The 22895-nt window shown below is 39.9% G+C and overlaps 1 protein-coding gene across 4 annotated transcripts in view; it reads right to left on the reverse strand.

Moving 5' to 3' along the window:
* Positions 1-22895, reverse strand: part of SEMA3C (semaphorin 3C) — a 215019-nt gene that overhangs the window by 164321 nt on the left and 27803 nt on the right. Inside the window, exons 1-2 of one of the 4 annotated variants that reach the window (XM_041773667.1) lie at positions 16534-17150; positions 13043-13184 (exon numbers count right to left, since the gene is read on the reverse strand). In XM_041773667.1, the coding sequence (XP_041629601.1) occupies positions 13043-13145 (103 nt within the window). In that variant the 5' untranslated portion in view covers positions 13146-13184; positions 16534-17150. Of the gene's footprint in view, positions 1-13042; positions 13185-13567; positions 13669-15229; positions 15482-16533; positions 17151-22895 lie in introns of those variants that run through there. The other 3 variants (XM_041773664.1, XM_041773666.1, XM_041773665.1) reach the window with 3 other exon arrangements.

Here is a 22895-nt window from a genome sequence, read left to right on the forward strand (position 1 = left end):
CTAGGGAAATAAGATGTATTTCATGAAAGAATTTAGCAACTGCTTCGCTAGTGTTCTTACTTCGGCAGAGAATCAAGGTGTTTTTTGTTTTGTTTTGTTTTGTTTTGAGATCAGCAGTCTGACCCATTTCTTAGAGGAATAACAATTATCTTTTGCAAAATAATATTGCTTTTACTCCTTTGGTCTGTCAAGTCCTTGGAGACTAGAGACTGGACATTAGCCTTACATTATATAGAAGGTTAAATATGAACAATCTTATATTCAAAGTCTGGTACCTGCTTATTTTTTTTATAAGAAAATAGTTTCAGTGAGTTAGTAACTTAAGAATTATATAGGTTAAATATTTCATACTTTTTAATCAAGAATCTTAAATGCTAGCAAGTGTCAAAATCGAGAAAGGCAAAAACATTAGGCATTTTCACTGACATCTCTTGAGACTAGGACATCAGATCAATGATTGTTTTCCTTCTAAGGCAGCATGTAAGTGAGCAGAATAGAATTCTCTATTCCAGGGTCTGATGAAAGAGGAAAATGGTATCCTGATGTACATGGTGCAACAACCAAAACTCTTGGCTATGGGAGTTGTAATTGGGAAAGGCAAGACAAACTATGTTCATCAATTTAAATGACTTAGACACAAATAAAAATTTGAATTTTTGATACTTATGTACAACCTCAATCTTTCCAAAGAGAATTCAGAAACATTTCCAATATAGGGTTAAATATATTGAAAGTTTGACATAAGAATCCGTAATTTATTGCTAAAAAAACAGTAGTTAATCGAAGATTTGGGGAGTGTTAAAGGTAGAGTGTTGCACATACTTTGGGAAGCGAATAACAATGAGGAAAATTTGTTAATATTCATATTAATGGCTTGGTATTTCGGCAAATTTTATAATACACATTTGTAGAATTCTCTACAAGCACTGCTATAATTAGCGTTTCTCTTCTCATACCCTCTCTTCTAGTCTTGTCTCTGGCACCATCAAGCTACAGGTCCCCAGCCACGACAGCCTCTCCGGGCCTTCATGCCCAACTACTTCATAGGTGTTCTGTAATAAATGACACAACTGGTGGAAATTCTCCAAAAAAGTTAAAAGTACTCTGCAACAGTGACATTTCACTACTGAGTTCTCCAAGGCATTAATTCCCACTGAATAAAGAGGGAAGGTTGAAAAGATTGCTTTTGAGAAGCATGCACCTTGGAAATGTAGAATGGACTTGCCATCTTTTACAGCTCAGCACATTGTTTCAGGGCCAGTGCTACCCTAAAATAGCACATGGCTCAGCACTTAGCTCTGCTTTTTATGTGCCCTTCTTGCCAACTCATACTCTGTGTTAGAAAATGTCTAACTTTTCTGTTCCTTGCTTTTAAATTTGCTTTCATTAACAACAGTGGTCCTCAGGAACATATAAATGAAAACACAGAAGGCAAAAGAAAGCTGGAATTTGCCAAAACTCACAGCTCTCTTTCTCCATACTTTTGACAGTAATGGAACTAAAACCAAAATGATAGTTTTTTTTTTATACCTTGTCATATAAAAGATACCTAGGAAATGGAAAAATTGAGCATATCAGTGCTATATTTAGTTGATGCTGCAATGGTATTCATAAAAAAGAACATTTGAGTCATTTTTTTTTCTTTAAGAAAACGTAAGCTATATTGAACTTATGAAGACACTACTCTGATATATCTGCACAGTGAGCTGAAGGGAATGAATAATAAATTTTTCTATAGTTATCTTTTGTCTGAGCTCAGACTTACTCCCACAGCCACAAAGGGAGATCTTACCTACCGCAATGGAATAAGCAAGTTCCATAGGAGTAATTACCTCATCCTCACCTTGATGAATCCAAAATTGAAAGGGTAATTAGGGATGGTATAAAGAATGAATTCTATTTCATTTCATTCTTAGAGAAAAGTTATTTTCTTTTAATTGTGATTTTGTGAGTCTTAAAACTAATTCTAGCAGCATCTACCAAAATGGCTCTGGCTCTGGAGTCTGACTGCTTGTGCTTTAATTATGTCCTTTTCCATCCCTGTGACCTCAGGCAGTTACTTTCTTGGAATCTCCATTTTATGAGGATAAAAATAGCGCCCAATTCACAGTGTTGTTTAGAGAATTAAAAATAATGCCTGGTACAAAGGCAATATTAACATTAGTGATTATTATAATAAAACCAAATAAATTACCAAAGTATTTTTGAAACACAGAAGACAAAGTAGCATACATATAGATGAATATAGAAGAATGGAAAAACATGTATCTTTAGTTCTAAGTTTATTCTCCGAAATAAAAATTGCAATGAAAGGTATGTAACATATACTTTTAATCTATGTGAATAACATATCAAAATATTTGATCAACATGTGAATAAATTTAAAATAAGCTATCTAAAGCAATCTACAGATTCAACATAATCCCTTATCAAAATATCAATAATAATTTTTCCCAATCAAAATACCAATAGTATTTCTCATAGAACTAAAACAAATAATCCTAAAATTAGTATGGAACCACAAAAGACCCTGAATAACCAGAGAAATCTTGAAAAAGAATAAAAAAACTGGAAGAATCATAACCCTAGATTTCAAAACAGAATGGAACTGACGCAAAACGACACATAGATCAATGAAACAGAATAGAGAATGCAGAAATAAACCCAGATTGATCAATTAATCTGTGCAAAGGAAGCAAGAATACACAGTGAGAAAAAGACAATCTCTTCAATAAATGGTGTTGGGGAACCTAGACAGCCACATGCAAAAGATGAACATTGGACCACTATCTGACACCATGCACAAAAATAAACTCAAAATGGATTAAGATCTAGATGTGAGACCTGAAACCATAAAATTCCTAGAAGAAAACATGGGCAGTAATCTCTTGAACATTATCAGTCTTAGCAATGTTTTTCTGGGCCTTTCTCCTGGGGCAGGGGAAGCAAAAATGAAAATAAAAAATTAGGACCCTCTCAAACTCAAAAAAATTTGCGCAATGAAGGAAACCATCAACAAAATGAAAAGGCAATCTACTAAATGGGAGAATATGTTTAGAAATGACATATCCAATGAGAGCTTAATATCCAAAATATATAAAGCACTCATATAACTCAACACCAAAAAAAAAAAAAAAATCCAATAAAAAATGAGCAGAAGACCTGGATAGACATTTCTCCAAACACATACGGATAGATGGCCAATACAAAATGATGTTCAACGTTACTTAATCATCTTGGAAATACAAACCAAAATCACAATGAGATATTACCTCATACCAGTCAGAATGGCTACTATCAAAAAGACAAGAAATAACAGGTAGGTATTGGCAAGGATGTGCAGAAAAGGGAATCCTCGCGCACTGCTGGTGGGAATATAAATTGGTGCAGCCATTAGGGAAAACAGCATGGAGGGTCCACTAAAAAATAAAAATAGAAATATCGTATGACCCAGTAATTCTACTTCTGGGTATTTACCCAAAGAAAACAAAAACACTAATTCGAAAAGATACATGCACCCCATGTTTATTGCAACAATATTTGCAATAGCCAGACTATGAAAGCAACCTACGTGTTCATCAATAAATGAATGGATAAAGAAGATGTGGTATACACAGATACACACACACACACACACACACACACACACACACTGGAATGTTACTTAGCCATGAAAAGAAATGACATATGACTATTCACAACAATATGAATAGACTCACAGGGTATGATGTTAAGTGAAATAAGTCAGAAAAAGACAAAAGCCATATTATTTCACTTATATATAGAATCTATAAAACAAAACAAGTGAACAAACAAAAAACAGAGACAGACTCATAAATACAGAGAACTGGTGGTTGTCAGAGAGGAGGAAGGTGGAGGGTTGGGCAAAACAGGTGAAGGAGATTAAGAGGTTCAAACTTCCAGTTACAAAATAAGTTACAGAGATGAAAAGTATGGTGTAGGGAATATAATAAATAATACAATAATAATGTTTTGTGGTGACAAGTAGAGACTACACTTATCATGGTGAGCAATGAGTAGTGGTTAGAATTATCGAATCACTACGTTGTACACCTGAAGTTAATATAATATTGTATATCAATTTATCAAGTATACTTCAATAACATTATATGTTAAGCCATCTAGCATCACTCAAGCTATCTTCATTCAACATAGAGTCCAATCATAATTGTTTACACATATATATGAATAATTATGGACTAGAACACAGTTTTTTTTTTCTTTTTTTTCATTGCTTTGGTGACATGACTGAATAAACACAGTGCAAAAGTTCACCCTTTTAATTTCTTATCAGTGGAGTATCCCATCTTCGTTCGCAGTTGCGGGAAACGTGTACCTTTAGAAATGGCTTAACATCACAGCATTATCATTTGGCAACTGAACTAAGCCTATTAGAATCTGATAAAACTCACTGAGAATAGGAATTACTTTTTTATGACAAGAAAATAGAGTTTCTAACTTTTTTTTCCCAAAAATCGTTAACAGAGCACATCATTGTAACCTATGTATCCTAATACTTCTCAAGGGGCATTCTTTGTACTACTTAAAACGTCTGTAATTCAAACCAGTAAAAGAGATTTCATTTTATTTTAACTACTAGAATCATATACATATATTAAGGAAAAAATAGACATGAAATTTCATAGCGATTTCTTCTCATCTTCTGTCCTCATTGTATTTAAAACAGTTTTAACTTGCTCTTTATAACGCAAATTTAGTGCTCCTCTACTTAAAACTCTTTATGATTTAGGTAGTGTCCCACTCACAATTGTATTCATCAATCCCTTCCTGATTTCAAAGACACTCTCAAAGGGGAAAGAATGCTGACTTTCTTATTCATGCAGCGTTCCTCCTTGAGTTTGGGTTTGTTAAAATATGAAGGTGTTATTAAAGATGTTTAATTGGCATTTAACTGAAACTACCAGAAGGAGACTGAAAACAAACTGCTTTAACACAAGTTTTCCCAAGAACTAAATATTTCAGAAGATTCAATACAACCAGAATGAACATTCTCCAAGATTAATGGAGAAATCAAGAACAATTGGCTTTATTTTTATCTCTTGGGCAACCATAAGACAAACTGTTTTCAACAAATGTGCCTTGTAATGTTAATGCTACCAGAGTTCATAAAGAGACAATTTATTATTTTGAGTTTATTGTCCAACAACAATTCATCAGCTTTCAGGTTTAGCTCACTAGTTCACAGGGGTCCTTTTATTTGTTGTTTAATTAAGCTTCTTGTCAAATGAGGCAGATATTAAAAGATAAAAGATGTTTTGTAAAATTCCATCATCTTTCACTTATATACTATTGATGCCCTGGAGACTTTGACAATTTTATTAATGGAAAATTCAGCAGTGAAAGAAGGCAAAAAAGAATCACAAATAACTGAAAGAACTGATAATCCTATGCAAGCTTAGTCTCTACACTTAATATACTTATTTCCCAACAGAACCCAAACTGACATGTTTATGTTTTTAAATCACTGTCATGCACATGTAAATGTAAAATTCAACCCTGGGCTGGAAAATTGGAAAATACAAGCTAAGGAAAAATGTATGCAAATAGTAGAAATTTTTATATAGTTTTAATCTTTTAATTGTCATTTTCCTTTTGAGGTTAAGGCAATTATTCCCAGGCTTCAATGGACGGGGGCGGGGGGGGGGGGGCATTTAGTAGTACGGAATATTTATTGTTTTAGCGAACACGAGCAGAAAATTAATAGCCAACACAAATAACTGACTTTTTTGCCATGCATCTATCAGTGAATTTATTTTTGAGTATTCATAGCTTTATAAGTGCTTTATATATTTACACAGACACCTTTATAACTCATGAGTTTTGAAGCAAAAGAAAACTTGAAGTAGAGTCAGACAGCTGCCTATTCAGTATAATGATATTCAGGCCTTTTGAAACCTATGGGATATTGAGTGCACCCTACTTCTTTTTTATTTTATTTTATTTTATTTTATTTTATTTTATTTTATTTTATTTTATTTTATTATTTTATTTTATGTTGTGTTGTGTTGTGTTGTGTTGTGTTGTGTGTGTGGGGGGTGGATGTGTGTCCCAGGTCTCTTTATTTAAGAGCAAAGTGATGAGAGATGGGGGGACATCCTACTGCTTTATTTCAGGATATTATGTTTCTAGATCAAAAACCATGTAAATATAAATGATAATCCAGTGTTTATCAGGATTACTTAAAAAAACAATGTCTGATATCTTAGAGGTTTGTACTGGAGAAATAAAACATGCACATGACTGAATTATTGGCTTTATGGTAACAGAGGTGGTACTACTGTATAATTTTGGTTACCTCCTGAATTACAGTTGACATCCAATCTTAAACAAATAAGGAATTTTTCTATTTCAAGTAACCTAATAATATATATACTCATAGGCTCAAAGATCAACTAATTCAATAAATAAATCTCAATTAAAATACTGACTTTAGGATCTAATAATTTCCACACAGAAAAAGCATTCAAAGACCAAATATTCCTGAATAAATTTCAATTTACTCACCAAAGGAAAAGGGGGAAAAATCTAATATACTATTTAACAGTTAGTACTGTAGGAGTATATATATAACCTATATTTGATATTTATATGGATATATATATATATTTGTCTTATTTTATGGGTACATTTATATAGATATATTTCATCTCATGGTACAGAAGTAGATCAGAAATTATCCTACATGCCCCCACATTCCTGAGATTTTATGGTATTCTTAAATGTCCCAAGAGAGGCAAGTAGTTGTCTACAATTTCAAGCCATGCACTATGCCATGATAATCATAAGTAGTAAACTAAGTAGATAGGGTTCTTTTTTGTTTTTAAGATGTTGTTTATTTATTCATGAGAGACACAGAGAGAGGCAGAGACACAGGCAGAGGGAGAAACAGGCTCCCCATGGGTGACCTGATGTGGGACTCAAGCCCAGGACCCTGGGATCAAGACCTGAGCCAAAGGCAGATGCTCAACTATTGAGCCACTCAGGTATCCCAGTCGGTAGGGTTCCTATTAAGTTCAAGCTTATCGTGAAAAATTGCACTTTAAAAAAACAGAATCTTGGGGATCCCTGGGTGGCTCAGTGGTTTGGCGCCTGCCTTTGGCCTGGGGCGCGATCCTGGAGTCCCAGGATCATCGGGTCCCGCGTTGGGCTCCCAGCATGGAGCCTGCTTCTCCCTCTGCCTGTGTCTCTGTCTCTGTCTGTCTATCATGAATGAATAAATAAAATCTTTAAAAAAAGTGGTATACTTTAAAAAAATAAAATACAATAAAACCAGAATCTTAAAAAATAATGCATTTGTGAATTACTTTAAAAGTCTAGATATATCTAGACATGAGATATTGTTGATATCAAGGATTAATAAGGCAATATTCCTGCCAGGCCAGCACTGAAGGCCCTGTGAGAGCTGTGTATATATAAGGTCTTTTCCCTTTAATATAGGAAATTGGGCTTCTAATCAAAACACACAAAAAACTCTCTGGAAGAAAAGATCTAAAATTTATAGAGATGAAATGTCTATGTGGGAAGAAAATAGATAAAGGGATTTGAGAATTAACTAGAAAGAGTAAATATAAAAGTCGAATTCCCAGACTATGTTGAATCTTTAGTGTATAATGTGGGAAAAGTTTGAAAGTAGATAGAAAATATTTGACCATCAGCTATGTACCAGGATATGAGTCTAAAGGTATCTGTGCAAAAAGTAACAAAAATTCCTCTCATAGTATTTGTGTCTTAATGCTATAATGAAGAATTTTTTGCATTCTAGCTAGTAACTGTCATTGTTTTAAATAAACCAAGGTTCACTGAAGTGTGACTGTAGGGTACTAAGAGTGTATTAGTTGGGGAGGTGGAGTGGTTAAGAAGCATCAAAATGTATATTAATTCAACATTTATTGAATAATACCAAATGGCAGTCTCTACATAAGTGGAGAGGAAGTAATGATAGTACAAAAGAAGATCATAATTCTATCCTAAAGGAATTTATAAATATTAATTTTAATGCAAGTCTTCGTCTATTTTAATAAGAGTTACACTATATACCTCATAACACACTTTACAAACTTAATTCATTTCATTTTCAGAACAATTCTATGAAGTGTTATTTTCACTTTACAGATGATAAAATTCTGGATTGGGAGGGATTAAGTAATAACCCAATGTAGCATCCTCAGAATGTAGCAGGCAACTATGATTTAAAAGCAGCTCTGTATGACTTCAAAATCCATGAATTAAAAAAAAAAAATTGCTTAGTTTTGTTCTTTCCCTTGCCCAGGCCCTTCCTACAAAATGTTTTTGAAAGCACTGAAAGGAATAATTATAGAACACCTCCTCAAAGGATATGATATTAAAAAACAACATATAAATTTAGTTAATAAGGGATCTTAAGAATTAAGTTAGCCCCCCAATTTTTTAACTGTTTGGGAGAATTGAGGTCTGACAAAATTTCAGAGTTAATTAGCAAGGAATGAAAGTTTGAAAATCCTGATAGCCCACATAAATGCTGTTCTCATTACACTACACTGCCGATCAAATGTTCATACTTTCACATATATCAAAAATATATGTATTTAAACATATTTCCTAATATTTTAATAAAAACCTTCTAGAGACCACTGGAAATCAAGACATTTTCTCCCACTTATTTATAACTAAAATTTTGCTGGTATTTTTCATTATACAAAAAAGATAAAAGTATTATATTCAGACAATAATACATTTTAGAACTATAATTATTACTGAGAATAATCAGGGATATTTCAAAATGGAAAAGAGGTCAGTTCATTAGAAGACATAACACTCCTAAATATGTTTGTTATCCAGAAATTCAAAAACATGAAGTAAAAACTGATAGACCTGAAAAGAGAAATAGGCAAATCCATAATTATAGTTGGAGACTTCAATTTCTTCTGTCAGTAATTGAAAAAAAACAGAGAGAAAATCAGCAAGAATATAGAAAGCAGACTTACTGAATCTAATTGGCATTAATAAAACATTCCAGGTGACAAAAGCAAAATATACATTGTTTTCTATGTAGGCTACTTTCAGTGCCAGAGTTTTAATAGTTTTTTTAAAGAATCAGAAGCATATTATGTATGTTCTTTGACAAGAGACTGAATCAAAGACCTACAACAAAAATATATAAGAAATACACAAATATCTTCACATTACACAACATGTTTCTAAATAACTTGGGACTAAAAGAAAAAAATAAGGGGAGCAATTAGAAGACACCTTGAACTGACTGAAAATCAGAATACATTTTATTAAAATATGTGAAGCAATGCTTACACAGTGTTTCAAAGGAAATTTGTAGCATCACTGGTTATATTAAGAAAAAAAAGTTTTCAAATCAGTGACTTAAGGTTCCATGTTAAAAATTTTCAAATAAAAGAGCAAATTAAACCAAAGCAAGAAGAAATAAGATAATTTCATTCTAGAGCATAAACCAAAGAAATATTAAACAGAATAATAATAATAAAAAAAAACAACAAAACCAAAAGCTGATTAAAGAGATCAATAAAAAGGAAAATACTGATCTCTACATGGTTCAGTCAGAACATAAAGGAAGTAGACACAAATTATCAATATCATAAATGAAGTAAAGAACATTACTACAGATCCTACAGACATAGTGAGGATAGTGAGAAAATATTATACAACTTCATGCCAAAAAATTGAATATCTTTGATTCACAAGCTAAATTACCAAGTGAAAAAGTAATCTTATTGTAAGAATCTACCTCATTTTTAAATAGAAACAATACTTAACACATTTAACTCAGTAATCACATTTTATATCTTAAAATATAAACAGTATTTCCATTTTGCTCAAGCTCAAAAACTTTTTGTACAATGACATCAACCAATACCTTTTATCAAATTGTACAGTATTTATTCCTGGCTTCGTAAAAATACTACATGCTAAAGTCTCTACTGGATAAGGGCAAAATCATTTCATTTCCTGTTATATTAACAAGGAAAACCAATTTGTCTATTGTACATAAGTAGCCTTGATTTTCCTTATGACTGTTATAGATTCCAAGATTTTCTGAGAAAAATGACAAAACGTCCATAATGCTTTGAAATGTGGATCTGTCAAAATACTGAATTGTTTTTTCAACAAAAATTTGACTTAATCAAAAAGTGTTTGCATGACTTTATATTTATTTAAAAAGCTATTTGGCCTAAAATTAGAATGATAATAATTACAAAATGTAGCATCTAATAGGAATCACAGTTCTTTTAACATGCAAGATTTAGCTTGTACAAATGTAACTAATTAATAACATCTGAAGTGCATTCTCCTATAGGACTGATGACCATCTGGTTGACCTTGCACTAGATCAAGAGGGAAGGCAAATCTGTAAATCATTGTTCCTCAAATGTTATCACTCCATCATTCTACCACAAGAAGAAGGGATAAAACTTGAATGAGAGAAAAGATCTCTTGTTTCACACATTTCTAAATTGACTTTGTCAATTGGACTGTAAGACAACACTGAGAGGATTCTTCTAATGTCCCATCCAGAAAGAGACTGGCGGAAGACCAAGTAATAGTGAAGGAAAAGAATTCAAGACAGAAGAGCCAGGAGGCAATGTCATTATGAAAGAATATAAAGATGCAAATGACCTCTGTGTAATGTAGCCTGATATTATTTGAATTTCCTCAGAATCATTTTCCAACTCACAATTTTTGGCTGAGAAATAGTGATAGATATTTTGAAATAAAGGAAAGCTAGTATATATAATATGTATTTTAATTAATATATATTCATATATGTGTCAACCTTGTATAAAGTTCTATATTGTAACATCAAGAGTAAATAATTTTGGAAGAAATGCAGCTACTTACTCATTGTGACACATAGAAAATCATCATAAAATCAAAGAGAAACTTAAAACAATAAGAAATTCAGAAAAGGCATCTGAAACAACTATACTGACAAATTTCTTATGAAAATGATTATGAATTAATGATTAAAATTTATACATTTGAACAATTGTTTTGTCCAAGGCATTTTTCCTATGCTACTATGTCTAAAATATAGTTGCCTGTAGAAATTTTTTGTATTAATTTAGAAATTATGGAATTTAATTATTTGTTCTCCCAGTTGATATATCACTTTAAAACAACTTAAGTGATATTTTCTGATTCTTTTCTAGCAAGACTCTTAGGAAGAATAAAATATTTTAGAACTCTCAGATCAATAGTTTATCTTACATTGCTGTATTCTACACATGTTATAAATTAAGGTAAGTCTTATTCTGCAAGAATCTGCTTTGAATTTGAAAGCATTAGAGTATTTTAAAAAGTCCATCATAACTTCTAGTCACTCTATACATAGCAGTTACTGTCTTACTTAGTATTGAAGTTTGGTTTTTAAAAATTATACTACTTAATTTCCTCTATAAAAGTCTTTTCTAGGGATCCCTGAGTGGCTAAGCAGTTGAGTGTCTGCCTTTGGCCCAGGGCGTGATCCTGGAGTCCTGGGATCGAGTCCCACATGAGGCTCCCTGTATGGAGCCTGCTTCTCTCTCTGCCTATGTCTCTGCCTTTCTCTCTCTGTGTGTCTCTCATGAATAAATAAGTAAAATCTTTGGGAAAAAAAAGTCTTTTCTAATACGGACTTGATTGATTATCTCTGGTGAAAGACTTGTCTTTAAAATTTACACATTTTGGGTTAAGTTTGGATTAAAAACAAGGTTGGTTAGTTTGATATAATAGAGAGAACAAGTTTAGATAACTCATCTGTGAGACCACTCCATCTTCCTATATATTGAGAGAAATACAGAAAAGAGGAGACAAGTTGTACTTCTACCTAATGCCTTTAGTTTTCATTTGATTACATATTTCATAGTTCTCAACTTGGAAGAAGAGGTATAAGTAGACTGCAAGATGTCACAGTATTTAAAAGACACTTCCAGGGGCCTTTCCCACTACTTAACTGAATAGCCATGGGTCTTAAGGGAGAATGCCTGGCTTAGAAGCTAAGGAAGCAATTAGAAGCTCACACACTCTAGGTTCTACATAAAGTTCCTTCAGTGCTTATGATAACCTTGGGGAAATCCCTTGGTGACTTAAGAAGGAAAGAAAAGAAAAGATATCCATTTGACTGATAAGTGTCCATCATACTGTTGTTTGAAATTCAAGACAACAGAGGATTTCAAAGACACTTGGCTATAGAAAGGTCTGAGAGTGTACTGTTTCTCAAGTTAAATGAAAATCTGCTCAATGACACTAAGGTTTATACAGAAAGTAAGTTGAAAGAAGTCATAAAAATATAGTAACCCCAACTGGCAAGATGACCTTCTTGATCCATTTCTTATTCTATCTGTCCAGTTAGCATGGGTTACTTGACGGACCGAACTACCTATACTAACGCTCATGCATACATTTGGCAAACCAGTCCCTCAGAGCGTCCTACACCTTTTATGTCTGTGCAAATTTAAATCGCATCCATTTTCCTGAGCATCTGAAGATAACATTTGTACACAACAGCAATCGAAACCATAATCCCAACCTATTCTTTTAGATCCTTTTCAATTAAGTAGGAGACTCTGCCAATCTCAGGAACTCCTTTTGGACATGGGAGAAGGGCCATTAGAACAACATATGGAGAAATCAGTCTGTAGGATAAGACTAAAATTTATTAAGAAAAATTTTAAGTAAATTAAACCTGCATAGACGTGTCTGCTAATGAGGAGTAGCACATAGAGGGTATTTCTCAAACACCAGGTGACTCGTCAGAAGAGAATTGCAAAGGGACAGGATATACTTCAAGCATTTTCATAAGCAAATGAAACAGAGGGTTTTTGCCTCTAAACCAATAATTTAAAATAGCCATGTCATCCCAAAGCAGTCCAGTAAAATTTTTAAAATTAATCAACAGTTGATAATATTTTACTGTCTTTAATCGGTTATTAATGTTTGGATCTGGATGTGAAATTTTAAAAAAGACTTCAAATGACATTTCCCCCAGAGTGTATTTATCAACTTTTCTTACCATCAAATGTTAAATAAACTCTTGCTTGGGGCTGAGATGATCCTTTTACACAGATAGAACAAACAAATACTCCAACCAACGCGAAAATTGTCCGGAAGGCCATTTTCTCCAGATTTGCAAGTTAATATCCAAGGGAGAATACCTTTAAAAGAGAGGTAACAAGTTTGTGATACATCATTTCACATTTTAGGAGCACACCCCCTCACATACACACAGATACACACAAACCCAGCCATCTAGACAGAGCACCTATTCACAAAAGACATATCTAGACTTTTACAGTCATGCAAACAGTAGGAGGTGCTCTGACTTTGTTTCTTAGATGTGAAAATTTGGATTTGATTCATTTGTGTCTGAAAGTCTTTGCAAAAAAAAAAAAAAGAAAAGAAAAAGAAAGAAACTGCTTTCTCTTCCAGCAAATAATGCTAATATTAAAGCAGAAAGAAGCAGCCAGGAAATGCGTTCCTAAAGGAAAACCTGATATTTAAACTTGATCCTCCAATGATCACATAGCATTGAAAAGACCTGAGAATGGTACCAATCCGCACGAGTGGCTGAAAACTTCTCTTTCTACCATAAATACAGTAATAGCAGGAAAACGCCATATGAACTTTCACGCACACCCACTCACTCCCATCCTCATTAGCTCTTTTGGGGTAATCATGTCTGAAATGGTGTTTCTGCACATAAATATATGTGTGCTCAATCCTTGACCACTGAAATCACTCAAATTAGTTATCTGCCAATTTACACAGAAGACCATGCAGCTGTTAAGTGATGCAGATGAGGTAACCATGGACGGGTGCCAAATTCAAACCAATGACTTAGTGGTGAGCAATCCAGTGAACCATGTACCCCGCAATGCATATTTAAGATAAATCAAGCAGAAAGCAGGCTGTCAAAATTCCAAGAGATAAATCAGAGAGAAAAGCACTACCTTTGGAAACTGTGGCCATAAAATTGATCCGTACTATTATTAACTAATGTGTGAGTACCAAGCGGGACCAGGTAAGGGGGGTAACCGGGGATCTACAGCGGCTCTAGGGGCCACAATATGCAAAATAAACCCACCCGGACCGTGAAAGAAATCGTATCATTTTGAGTGTGATGTTATTGTACAATAAAATGACAGAGTTAAAGCTAGAAATCTGTTTTTACAGGTTACAGCGATGCTAATCTTCACTGTTACGTGTCTTTTATTATTAAAGTCTTAACATTTTATTCAATAAAGGAATGTCATGAGGAACGGAAAAGACCGCTTCATGAATGCAGAAGAAGAGGCGCAATTAAGCCGAACATGCCATTTCAAACAATCTCCACGTTTTAATCGGTTGACTTCCTGGGTGGTACACGTGTTATGAGACACAGAAACAAAACTGTTTGCCTTTCCCAACACAGACGGAGGAGACCCCGGAGATGTTTGTGTTGGTAATTTTCAAACGAAACAGTTTCTTCCTGCTTCCACAACCTCTTCACCTTGTCATCTCTAAATTAACTTAGAAGAAAATTGATTTTATGGGGTTACTGTCTCTTAGTAATCTGCTCCCTGGTTTTGTTGACTTTACAGAAAAAAAAAAAAAAAAAAAAAAAACTAAATATGCCTGACCTTTGTCCCCGTATTAATTAAGCAGGCAGACAGTATCTACACGTTTTGACACAGCGCTACAACTACTAGTGTTCTAGCTGGCGGGTCTCCCCCAAAGCAACGTTTGCTAAAAACCGCAGAGTAACAGCGGAGGCGAACTGACAGGTCGCAGGAGCCGAGTCCGCAGAGCGCGGTGGCCCGACGGGGTCCGCGCGTGCCCGCAGCATCGCAGCTTCCCCGCAGCTGGCCCCGGGGCGCGCGGCTTGTTCTCTCCTCCAGGTCACACCGGTGACCGCGGGCAAGGCGGGGCCGACCCCCGCCCCAGGGCACCGCGCTGCTCCCGCCGGGGCCCCGACCCCGAGGCCCCGCCGCCCCGCAGGTGCCGCGCCCGAGCAGCCCCCGCCCGCGCCCCGCAGGTGCGGCGCCCCGACCCCGAGGTCCCGGTCTCCGCGGGGGGCCCGACCCCGAGGTCCCGCGCCCCGCAGGTGCCGCGCCCCCGGCAGCCCCCGCCCGCGCCCCGCAGGTGCGGCGCCCCGAGCCGAGGTGCCGGCGGGCGCCCCGAGGTCCGCAGGGCCGTTGTCCCGGGCGCGGCGCCCGCTTACCGAGAAGGCCGGGTCGCCGGGCTCAGCCGGGGCCGCCGCCGCCCAGCCCTTCCCGCAGAGGGCCCGCCGTCCGCGGCGTCCCGGCGGCGCCTCCTCCCGGCGCTCCGACTCTTTGTAGGGCGCTCGCGGACTCGGCGCCGCTCCGCCAGCCCCTCGCACTGAATGGAAAGTGGCCGGCACCGCGGCGGGCGCGCGGGTGTCCGGTTACAGCGACGCGGCGCGCGGCTCCCGCGGCCCCGGCGCACCGCCCAGCACCCCCGCCCCCCCGCCCCCCGCCCGGCACCCGCCCCGCCGGCCCGCCGCCCCCCCCCGGCCGCACCCCCGCCCGGCACCCGCCCGGCACCCGCCGCACCCCAGCCCCGCCTGCCCCCGCCCCGCCGGCCCGGCCTCCCCCGGCCGCACCCCCGCCCGGCACCCGCCCGGCATCCCCGCCCAGCACCCCCGTCCAGCACCCGCCGCACCCCCGCCCAGCACCCCCGTCCAGCACCCGCCGCACCCCCGCCCAGCTCCCCCGTCCAGCACCCGCCGCACCCCCACCCGGCAACCCCGTGTAGCACCCGCCGCACCCCCGTCCGGCACCCCCAGCGCCCCCGCCCACCACTCCCGCCCAGCTCCCCCGTCCAGCACCCGCCGCACCCCCACCCGGCAACCCCGTCCAGCACCCGCCGCACCCCCGTCCGGCACCCCCAGCACCCCCGCCCACCACTCCCGCCCAGCTCCCCCGTCCAGCACCCCCCGCATCCCCGCCCAGCTCCCCCGTCCAGCACCCCCCGCACCCCCACCCGGCAACCCCGTGTAGCACCCGCCGCACCCCCGTCCGGCACCCCCAGCACCCCCGCCCACCACTCCCGCCCAGCACCCCAGGCCAGCACCCGCCGCACCCCCGTCCGGCACCCCCAGCACCCCCGCCCACCACTCCCGCCCAGCTCCCCCGTCCAGCACCCCCCGCATCCCCATCCAGCACCCCCGTCCAGCACCCGCCGCACCCCCACCCGGCAACCCCGTGTAGCACCCGCCGCACCCCCGTCCAGCACCCCCAGCACCCCCGCCCACCACTCCCGCCCAGCACCCCAGGCCAGCACCCGCCGCACCCCCTCCCAGCACCGCCCCCCCCCCTCGCGCGGCTGGTGGCCCGGGCGGGGCGCGCGCTCCGGGGAGGACCCGGCGCCCAGCGGGGGAGGGAGCCGCGGCGGTGTCGGGCGGGACCTACCTCCTCCCGCGGCGCAGCCCCTGCAGCCCGCGCCCGCCCCGCCCGCCCCGGCGCCTCGCGGGCCCTGGTCCCGGACCTGACGCGCCGCCCGCACCTGAACCGCCCGCAGGGGCCGGGCTCGAGGCGTCCGGGCGCGACGCGAGCCGCTTGTCCCCGGCACTACTTCCAGGACGGCTGGCAGCGAAGACGTGAGCAGCTCCTGACCCAAGTTCGCAGTAATGAATCGCACCGCAAAACACCTGCCGGCTCTACGGAGCGGCCGCAGACGGGGAGAAGCACCAACACCTTTCTCTGAACTACTTCTGGGAGCGCCCAGGACCCGCGGACTGAGCACCTTCCCAGCAGTCTCCCTACCCAGGCCCCAGGCCGGGTCAGCGCCTCGCCCGCCCTCCGGGAGGCGGAGGACGCGTCACTGAGGTTGCAGGGATCAGTCACACAAACCACAGAATCCTTCACTTGGAGGCCTGCAGCCACGGGCCTGGCCTACAACCCTCGGCAGGTGAACACTCATGCGTTTTACCTTTAAGTTCCAGGGAACCAAGGGAACGATGCAAGGTGAAATGCAAGCCCAACGGCGTGTCCACGGGGAGGGCCGCCACCTGTCCCGGCCCCCGGGAACCCCAGGAATGGACCCTCCGGTTCACACACATTCACACGCCTTTGGAAGCTGTGACAGCTTAGGTTTAGCTGCAGTCTGTGCACCCTGTGCTGTGACCCCCTCTATCTTGTCTAAATAAACGTGTCCTTGTATTTAACCCAATGCTATCTGTTCAACACCGAGGCATTAGGGGGTGTCTGCTTAGGCCTGGAACGTTCTCCGTGGCCCTCACCCCAAAAGACGCTGTTAGGTTGCCGGCAGGCAGTCGCCGCGGCAGACTCAAGCACCAGGATGCATCGAGAGCAACCTAGGCCGCACAGTGACATTTTCGGGGTGGCAATAGGTGCCCCCACCCAGGAAGACCCAGCTCTGCCCCCATGTCTCCAACCGCTCAGAAACCTGAAACAACCCTAACTAAACGGCACCTTTACAAGACACTTGTCTAGGATGAGTCTGATTCCTTCCTGATAGGTGGGCAATGTTGGAGCTGAGTAAGCTAGTCTGGGGAAGGCCGCTAGATCCAGAGAAGGGGGGCGCCCGGGGGGCTCGGCGGCTGAGCGGGATCCTGGGGTTCCGGGGCGAGGCCCACTTCGGGCTCCCCGCAGGGAGGAGCCTGCTTCTCCCTCTGCCTGTGTCTCTGCCTCTCTGTGTGTGTGTGTCTCTCATGAATAAAATAAATAAATCTTAAAAAAAAAAAAAATCCACAGAAGTAATGATAGAACTCAATGTAGAGACCACTAATTACAGTTTGCCCTCATCAGGGTGTCTGGGGGAAAACATCCAAGTTAAAATACTTTGAATCACTTTCACGAAAATGTCAAAGAAATGGTGTGACATCTACACTGAGGTTTCTACACTGAGGTTTCTCTGCTTCGTGGCCTTACTTTTTATTTTGTATATTTTTTGTGATCCTGCAAAAAAACCATTTCTCTTAAGCTCCTGGACACAACCTTGTCTTTTTTTTTTTTTTTTTAAGATTTTATTTATTTATTCATGCGAGACACAGAGAGAGAGGCAGAGCCACAGGCAGAGGGAGAAGCAGGCTCCATGCAGGGAGCTGGACAGGGGACTCGATCCCGGGTCTCCAGGATCACACCTCAGGCTGCAGGCAGCGCTAAGCCGCTGCGCCACCGGGGCCACCCAACCTTGTCTTCTTTATGAGTTGTGCAGCTATGAATTCTCTTATTTCAAATTAAAGAAAATAGACTGTTCTCAGATCTTTCTCCATCATATAGATGAGCTATATGAATCAACTTTATCTAACAAGAGAATCGCAACCCTCCAGAGAGCGACAGTTGTCTTCTTGTTGTCGGGACTGATATTTGTCTCAAGACAGACCATATATATTCCGAGCGCCTTGTGTACTCTAGGACAGCATTCTTTAATTACGTTACCATCTCACAAATGAGAACACTGATGTACACTGAAGTCACACGTGGATGGTAAATATTGCGATAGAAAGAGAAACTCAAGTGTGACAAACTGGCCACCTTAGGGCCTTGAATATGAACCTGAGCAAGTGTTACACTAGCTTCTTCCCCTCTGGATCTTTCTCCTCTTCTCGACTTCCAGATGCTAACCGTTTACATTTCCTGGACTATATCTTTGAAAGCCTCTTCTTCAACTGCTACTTACTTGTTTGCATCAGCCCTTCTTCTCCTCAGGTTACCTTAGCTGCTCTGGGACCAAGCCGGTCAAACAGGTCTGGCCTAGAAATCCCTGTGTGCAATTATTCTCTGCACAGTTGACGGGCTTCAGTATTTCCTTCATTAAAATCATTCTTTAATTTTTAGTAAGATGAGTGTATCTCTACGTTCATTCTTAACACATTGCTAATCTATATCCTGACCCTTGACCTCTTTCTCTGTTGGTAGGTACTAGACTGGGCTTCTCCACCTGCAGGGTCACTGGCACTAAGCAAACAAACTAAACAGTCAGAGTGGTTTGCCCTGGAGAGGAAAACTGGCCAGAGAGAGAATTTTCATTGTTTGCCTCTTTTTACCTTTGTAATTTTAAACTAGGTGAGTGGATAAGGTCTTAACAAAATTAAAAGTTTAATTCTTCATCATTTTTTAATGCCTTTCAGCATCTCGAACATAACAAAGTGCCGTATTTTCCAACTTAACCAAAAGAAGAGCACATCATCTCTAACGTTTGTGTATTACAGTTTTTCAAATGTAAAAGTAGGGAATTTCAGTAGAAAAGTCTGTTAGTGATTTTCCCGTTTTAGTACTTGCACCTGACAAAGTCCTAAGAGTGTTGTGATACTTCACGTTTTCATCTCAGGGGTTAGATGGAGACTGTTTTGTCCTCATTGTAATATTTCATGTGAAACCTCTATGAGGGGAATATATGTCTTTAAGATGAACCTTGTACAACTACAGTTGCAAAGTAACCATTATTTAATAGATAGTGTTTATGAGTTGAATATATACGTCCATGCATCCACAGTCAGATTTCTTTAAAGAAAGGCAAACTGTTTTTATGGACCTCTTGTATCTAAAGCTCTCTCTTCACCTGGGAGTATAAAAGCCTTTCCATATTTATTCTCACAGGAGAGCCGGGAGCAGGACGTGTAAGTGCCTCTGATTGTCAGATGTGTGTAATGAGGCTCAAAAATAATAACCAGCTGGAGTAATGAATTCAGGACTGTTAGTTCCGGCTAATTGACTTCCATCTACAGCCCTTCAGCATGGTCAAAGGCCTTTTCCGTGTAATCTTCAGATTTTACCATTTTTCTATGCTTTGTGGACTTTAAATGGTTGACTAGAAAGTAGAGAAATTAAATTGTGTAAACAGCAACTTTCACATCCTAGCAGAGGCTTTCTCATGATGGAAATCATATGGTAAACCCAGTTGTCTTCTCTTACCAGTGGTTTCCAGAAGAGAGAGCTGTATAGTAAATTTGAAAAGCATCAACTCCTTATTTTACTTACTTATTATTTGTCATGATACTTAATGCTCTAAAATTTCAGATGACATTTAATAACTTTAAAGAAGAATATGTAATTTTTATTTTATATTTTTAGATTGTATTTATTTACTGGAGAGAGACGGAGAGCAGAAGTAGAGGGAGTGGCTGAGGGAAAGGGAGAAGCAGACTCCCCGCTGAGCAGGGACCACCCCCTCCCCACCCCGCCTATGTGGGGCCAGATCCTAGGACCCAGAGCTCATGACCTGAGCAGAGGCAGATGCTTAACCAACTGAGCCACCCTGGTGCCCCTATAATTTGTATTTTTTAACAAACATATGTTCAAATATGCAACTCTCGGGGTGCATTTCAATGAACTAATTTTCCTTGATGGGTTGCGTCCATTGCAATGGGTTCACTGAACTTCAGAGCAGAAGTGTACTACAGTGGGGATATGCTTGAAAGAGCATGCATTATTGAATAACTATTTAATAAATATTTTATAAAAAGTACATCGTAGGGATCCCTGGGTGGCGCAGCGGTTTGGCGCCTGCCTTTGGCCCAGGGTGCGATCCTGGAGACCCGGGATCGAGTCCCACATCGGGCTCCCGGTGCATGGAGCCTGCTTCTCCCTCTGCCTGTGTCTCTGCCTCTCTCTCTCTCTGTGTGTGACTATCATAAATAAATAAAAATTAAAAAAAAAATTTAAAAAAAAAAAAAAAAGTACATCGTATAGTCTAGAAAGTTGATGTAAGGATTTCCATTGTGTGAACAAGACAGCCAGTTCAGACATTTGAGGCATCATTCCCCTTAGTGGGCCTACCCCGAGGTGATGACCTCAGATCTGGCCGTTCCAGAGTCCATGTACTTCCTGTTTTTCACTGCCTTTGCTGCATCAAAATATAGTCCAATAAATAGGAAAGGGGAGTGGAGACCCCCACGTCTTCTAAACTATTCAGGTCCCGAAGAATGTTTTCTGTTACTGTTGAATACTGAACACTTCGTCCCAGAGATCTGAATGATAAATGCAGACAATCCCATCTCCATCACGAAATTCTAGACAGCTTGAGAGCAGAACCACTGCCGAATGCTCCTGGGTATCTATTAGGATAGCTACAACTCTGATGATGAATGAACAGATCGGCACATAGATGCAAGAGGATTTAGGGACTATAGGCGGCAGAAGAGGGAGTCCATAATGAATTGGCTAGGCAAAAGGCCACATAATTATAAAACAAAAATTCGTGCAAAGTCTTTCATCATGCATCCGAGCACTTGTATAGTTATATAAGTTGGTTTTATTCCTTTCAGATGTTTAGTTTGTTACTCACATGAATTTAGTAAATGCTAACCCAGAAACAAATTTGCACACTGGATTCAAGCCTAAGTAACATGAAATTCATCAATATCAGGGAAGGCCAAGTCTGATTTTAAAATTACAAGCCAGAGATTACCCGTTCCAGCGATTGTCACAAGGGCTATGGAAAAATCTTTTGTTGATTTACTGAAGGATAAAGTTCCAGCTTATTTTCATGGCTCTTATATTCCCACTCACTGCTTTGTTGGTGTTAATCCCTCACTCTCTCTTACCCATTCCTTGCTCTGGCATCTCAGACTCCGCATGTATCAAATGCCTTGCCTTACCATCCTCTGATCACACCTTGCCTCCTCACGCTTCTGTGGTTTTGCGTGTGCTATTTTCCCTGTTTTTCTCCATCTCACCCACCTGGCAAATTCTTTCTTATTCACTGAAACTCACCTCAAATAAGTCCTTTCTGTAGAACTTTCCTTTTTCTATAATCCTAGGCAAAAGCAGTTAAGCCCTGGATGTTTCATATAGATTGGTGACCTTATCAGTTTTGATGTCAAATACATTTTTACTTCTATCTCTGATAATACCTGACTTGCTGACTCTTCTCATTTTGAACATTGCTTGCTTGCCAGTGTTTTGTTATTTGCAAAGTGAGAATTGTAACAACTACTGTTGGGTTGCTTGGTTAATTAGATGCCGTAATATGTGTTAACACCTACTCCTTCGTTACTGTATCCCCCAAAATTTGTTTATCCCTCTGCTGAATCGCCAAAGTTATAGTTGTGTGGACATTTTTGTCCGTTGATGCCCAACCTCTACAGAGGAGGATGTGGGAATCTTAGATGTTTTGTAGCCAGCAGCAAAGCCAGATCCTGTCACATAGTGACTGCTAGACAAATGGTCACTCAATTAATTAAACCAAACTTTTCTTTCAGTGATGTTCTGTGGACCTTAAAAAGCTATTTTATTGTCACTGTTGGTGTTGCCTTCAAACACATGCAATTTCTTATAGGCTTAAGTAACCATTTTCCAAAGCTCATAACTTTACTTTCGATGGTAATTATGTTGTATTTTCCCCTTTAGGCCATATTTTAATTTTCATTTGAGTTTGTAAAAACGGTGGGAACATTTGATCTGGCTGATTCTTGATAATCAACTGCTACAGGAACAGGTGGTATGAATTAATCTTAAATTCTTTTTTCATTTAAGTTTTAAAATTAAAATTCAGAAAATATATTTTGAGTTCTCCATTTAAAATTTAGAACAAGATTCTCTGAAAATCTTGTCACATTAAACGTAAAAATAAAGCAGATTAAAAAGAAACTATTAGCAGCAATTCTTGGCATAGAAGGAGAAAAAATATCTGTTTCCCGAAATTGGATATAATTTTGTTTCTTCTCATGTTTCATTCTAGATCTGTTTCATTCCAGCTTTCTTCTACCAAGTTCTTCATCTGAAGCAACAGGAATAGCATCTTTTAAGAAATCAATTTTCTAATTGTATTTTCATATTTTGGCCTATCAATTTATAGAGTTCCATCTTTTCTTTCTTTCTTTCTTTCTTTCTTTCTTTCTTTCTTTCTTTCTTTCTTTAAGTATATATCATTTGAAATTATATCATATATCAGAAATCTGG

The sequence above is a fragment of the Vulpes lagopus genome, chromosome 11 (genome assembly GCF_018345385.1).
Source record: "Vulpes lagopus strain Blue_001 chromosome 11, ASM1834538v1, whole genome shotgun sequence".
NCBI classification, from domain to species: Eukaryota; Metazoa; Chordata; class Mammalia; order Carnivora; family Canidae; genus Vulpes; species Vulpes lagopus.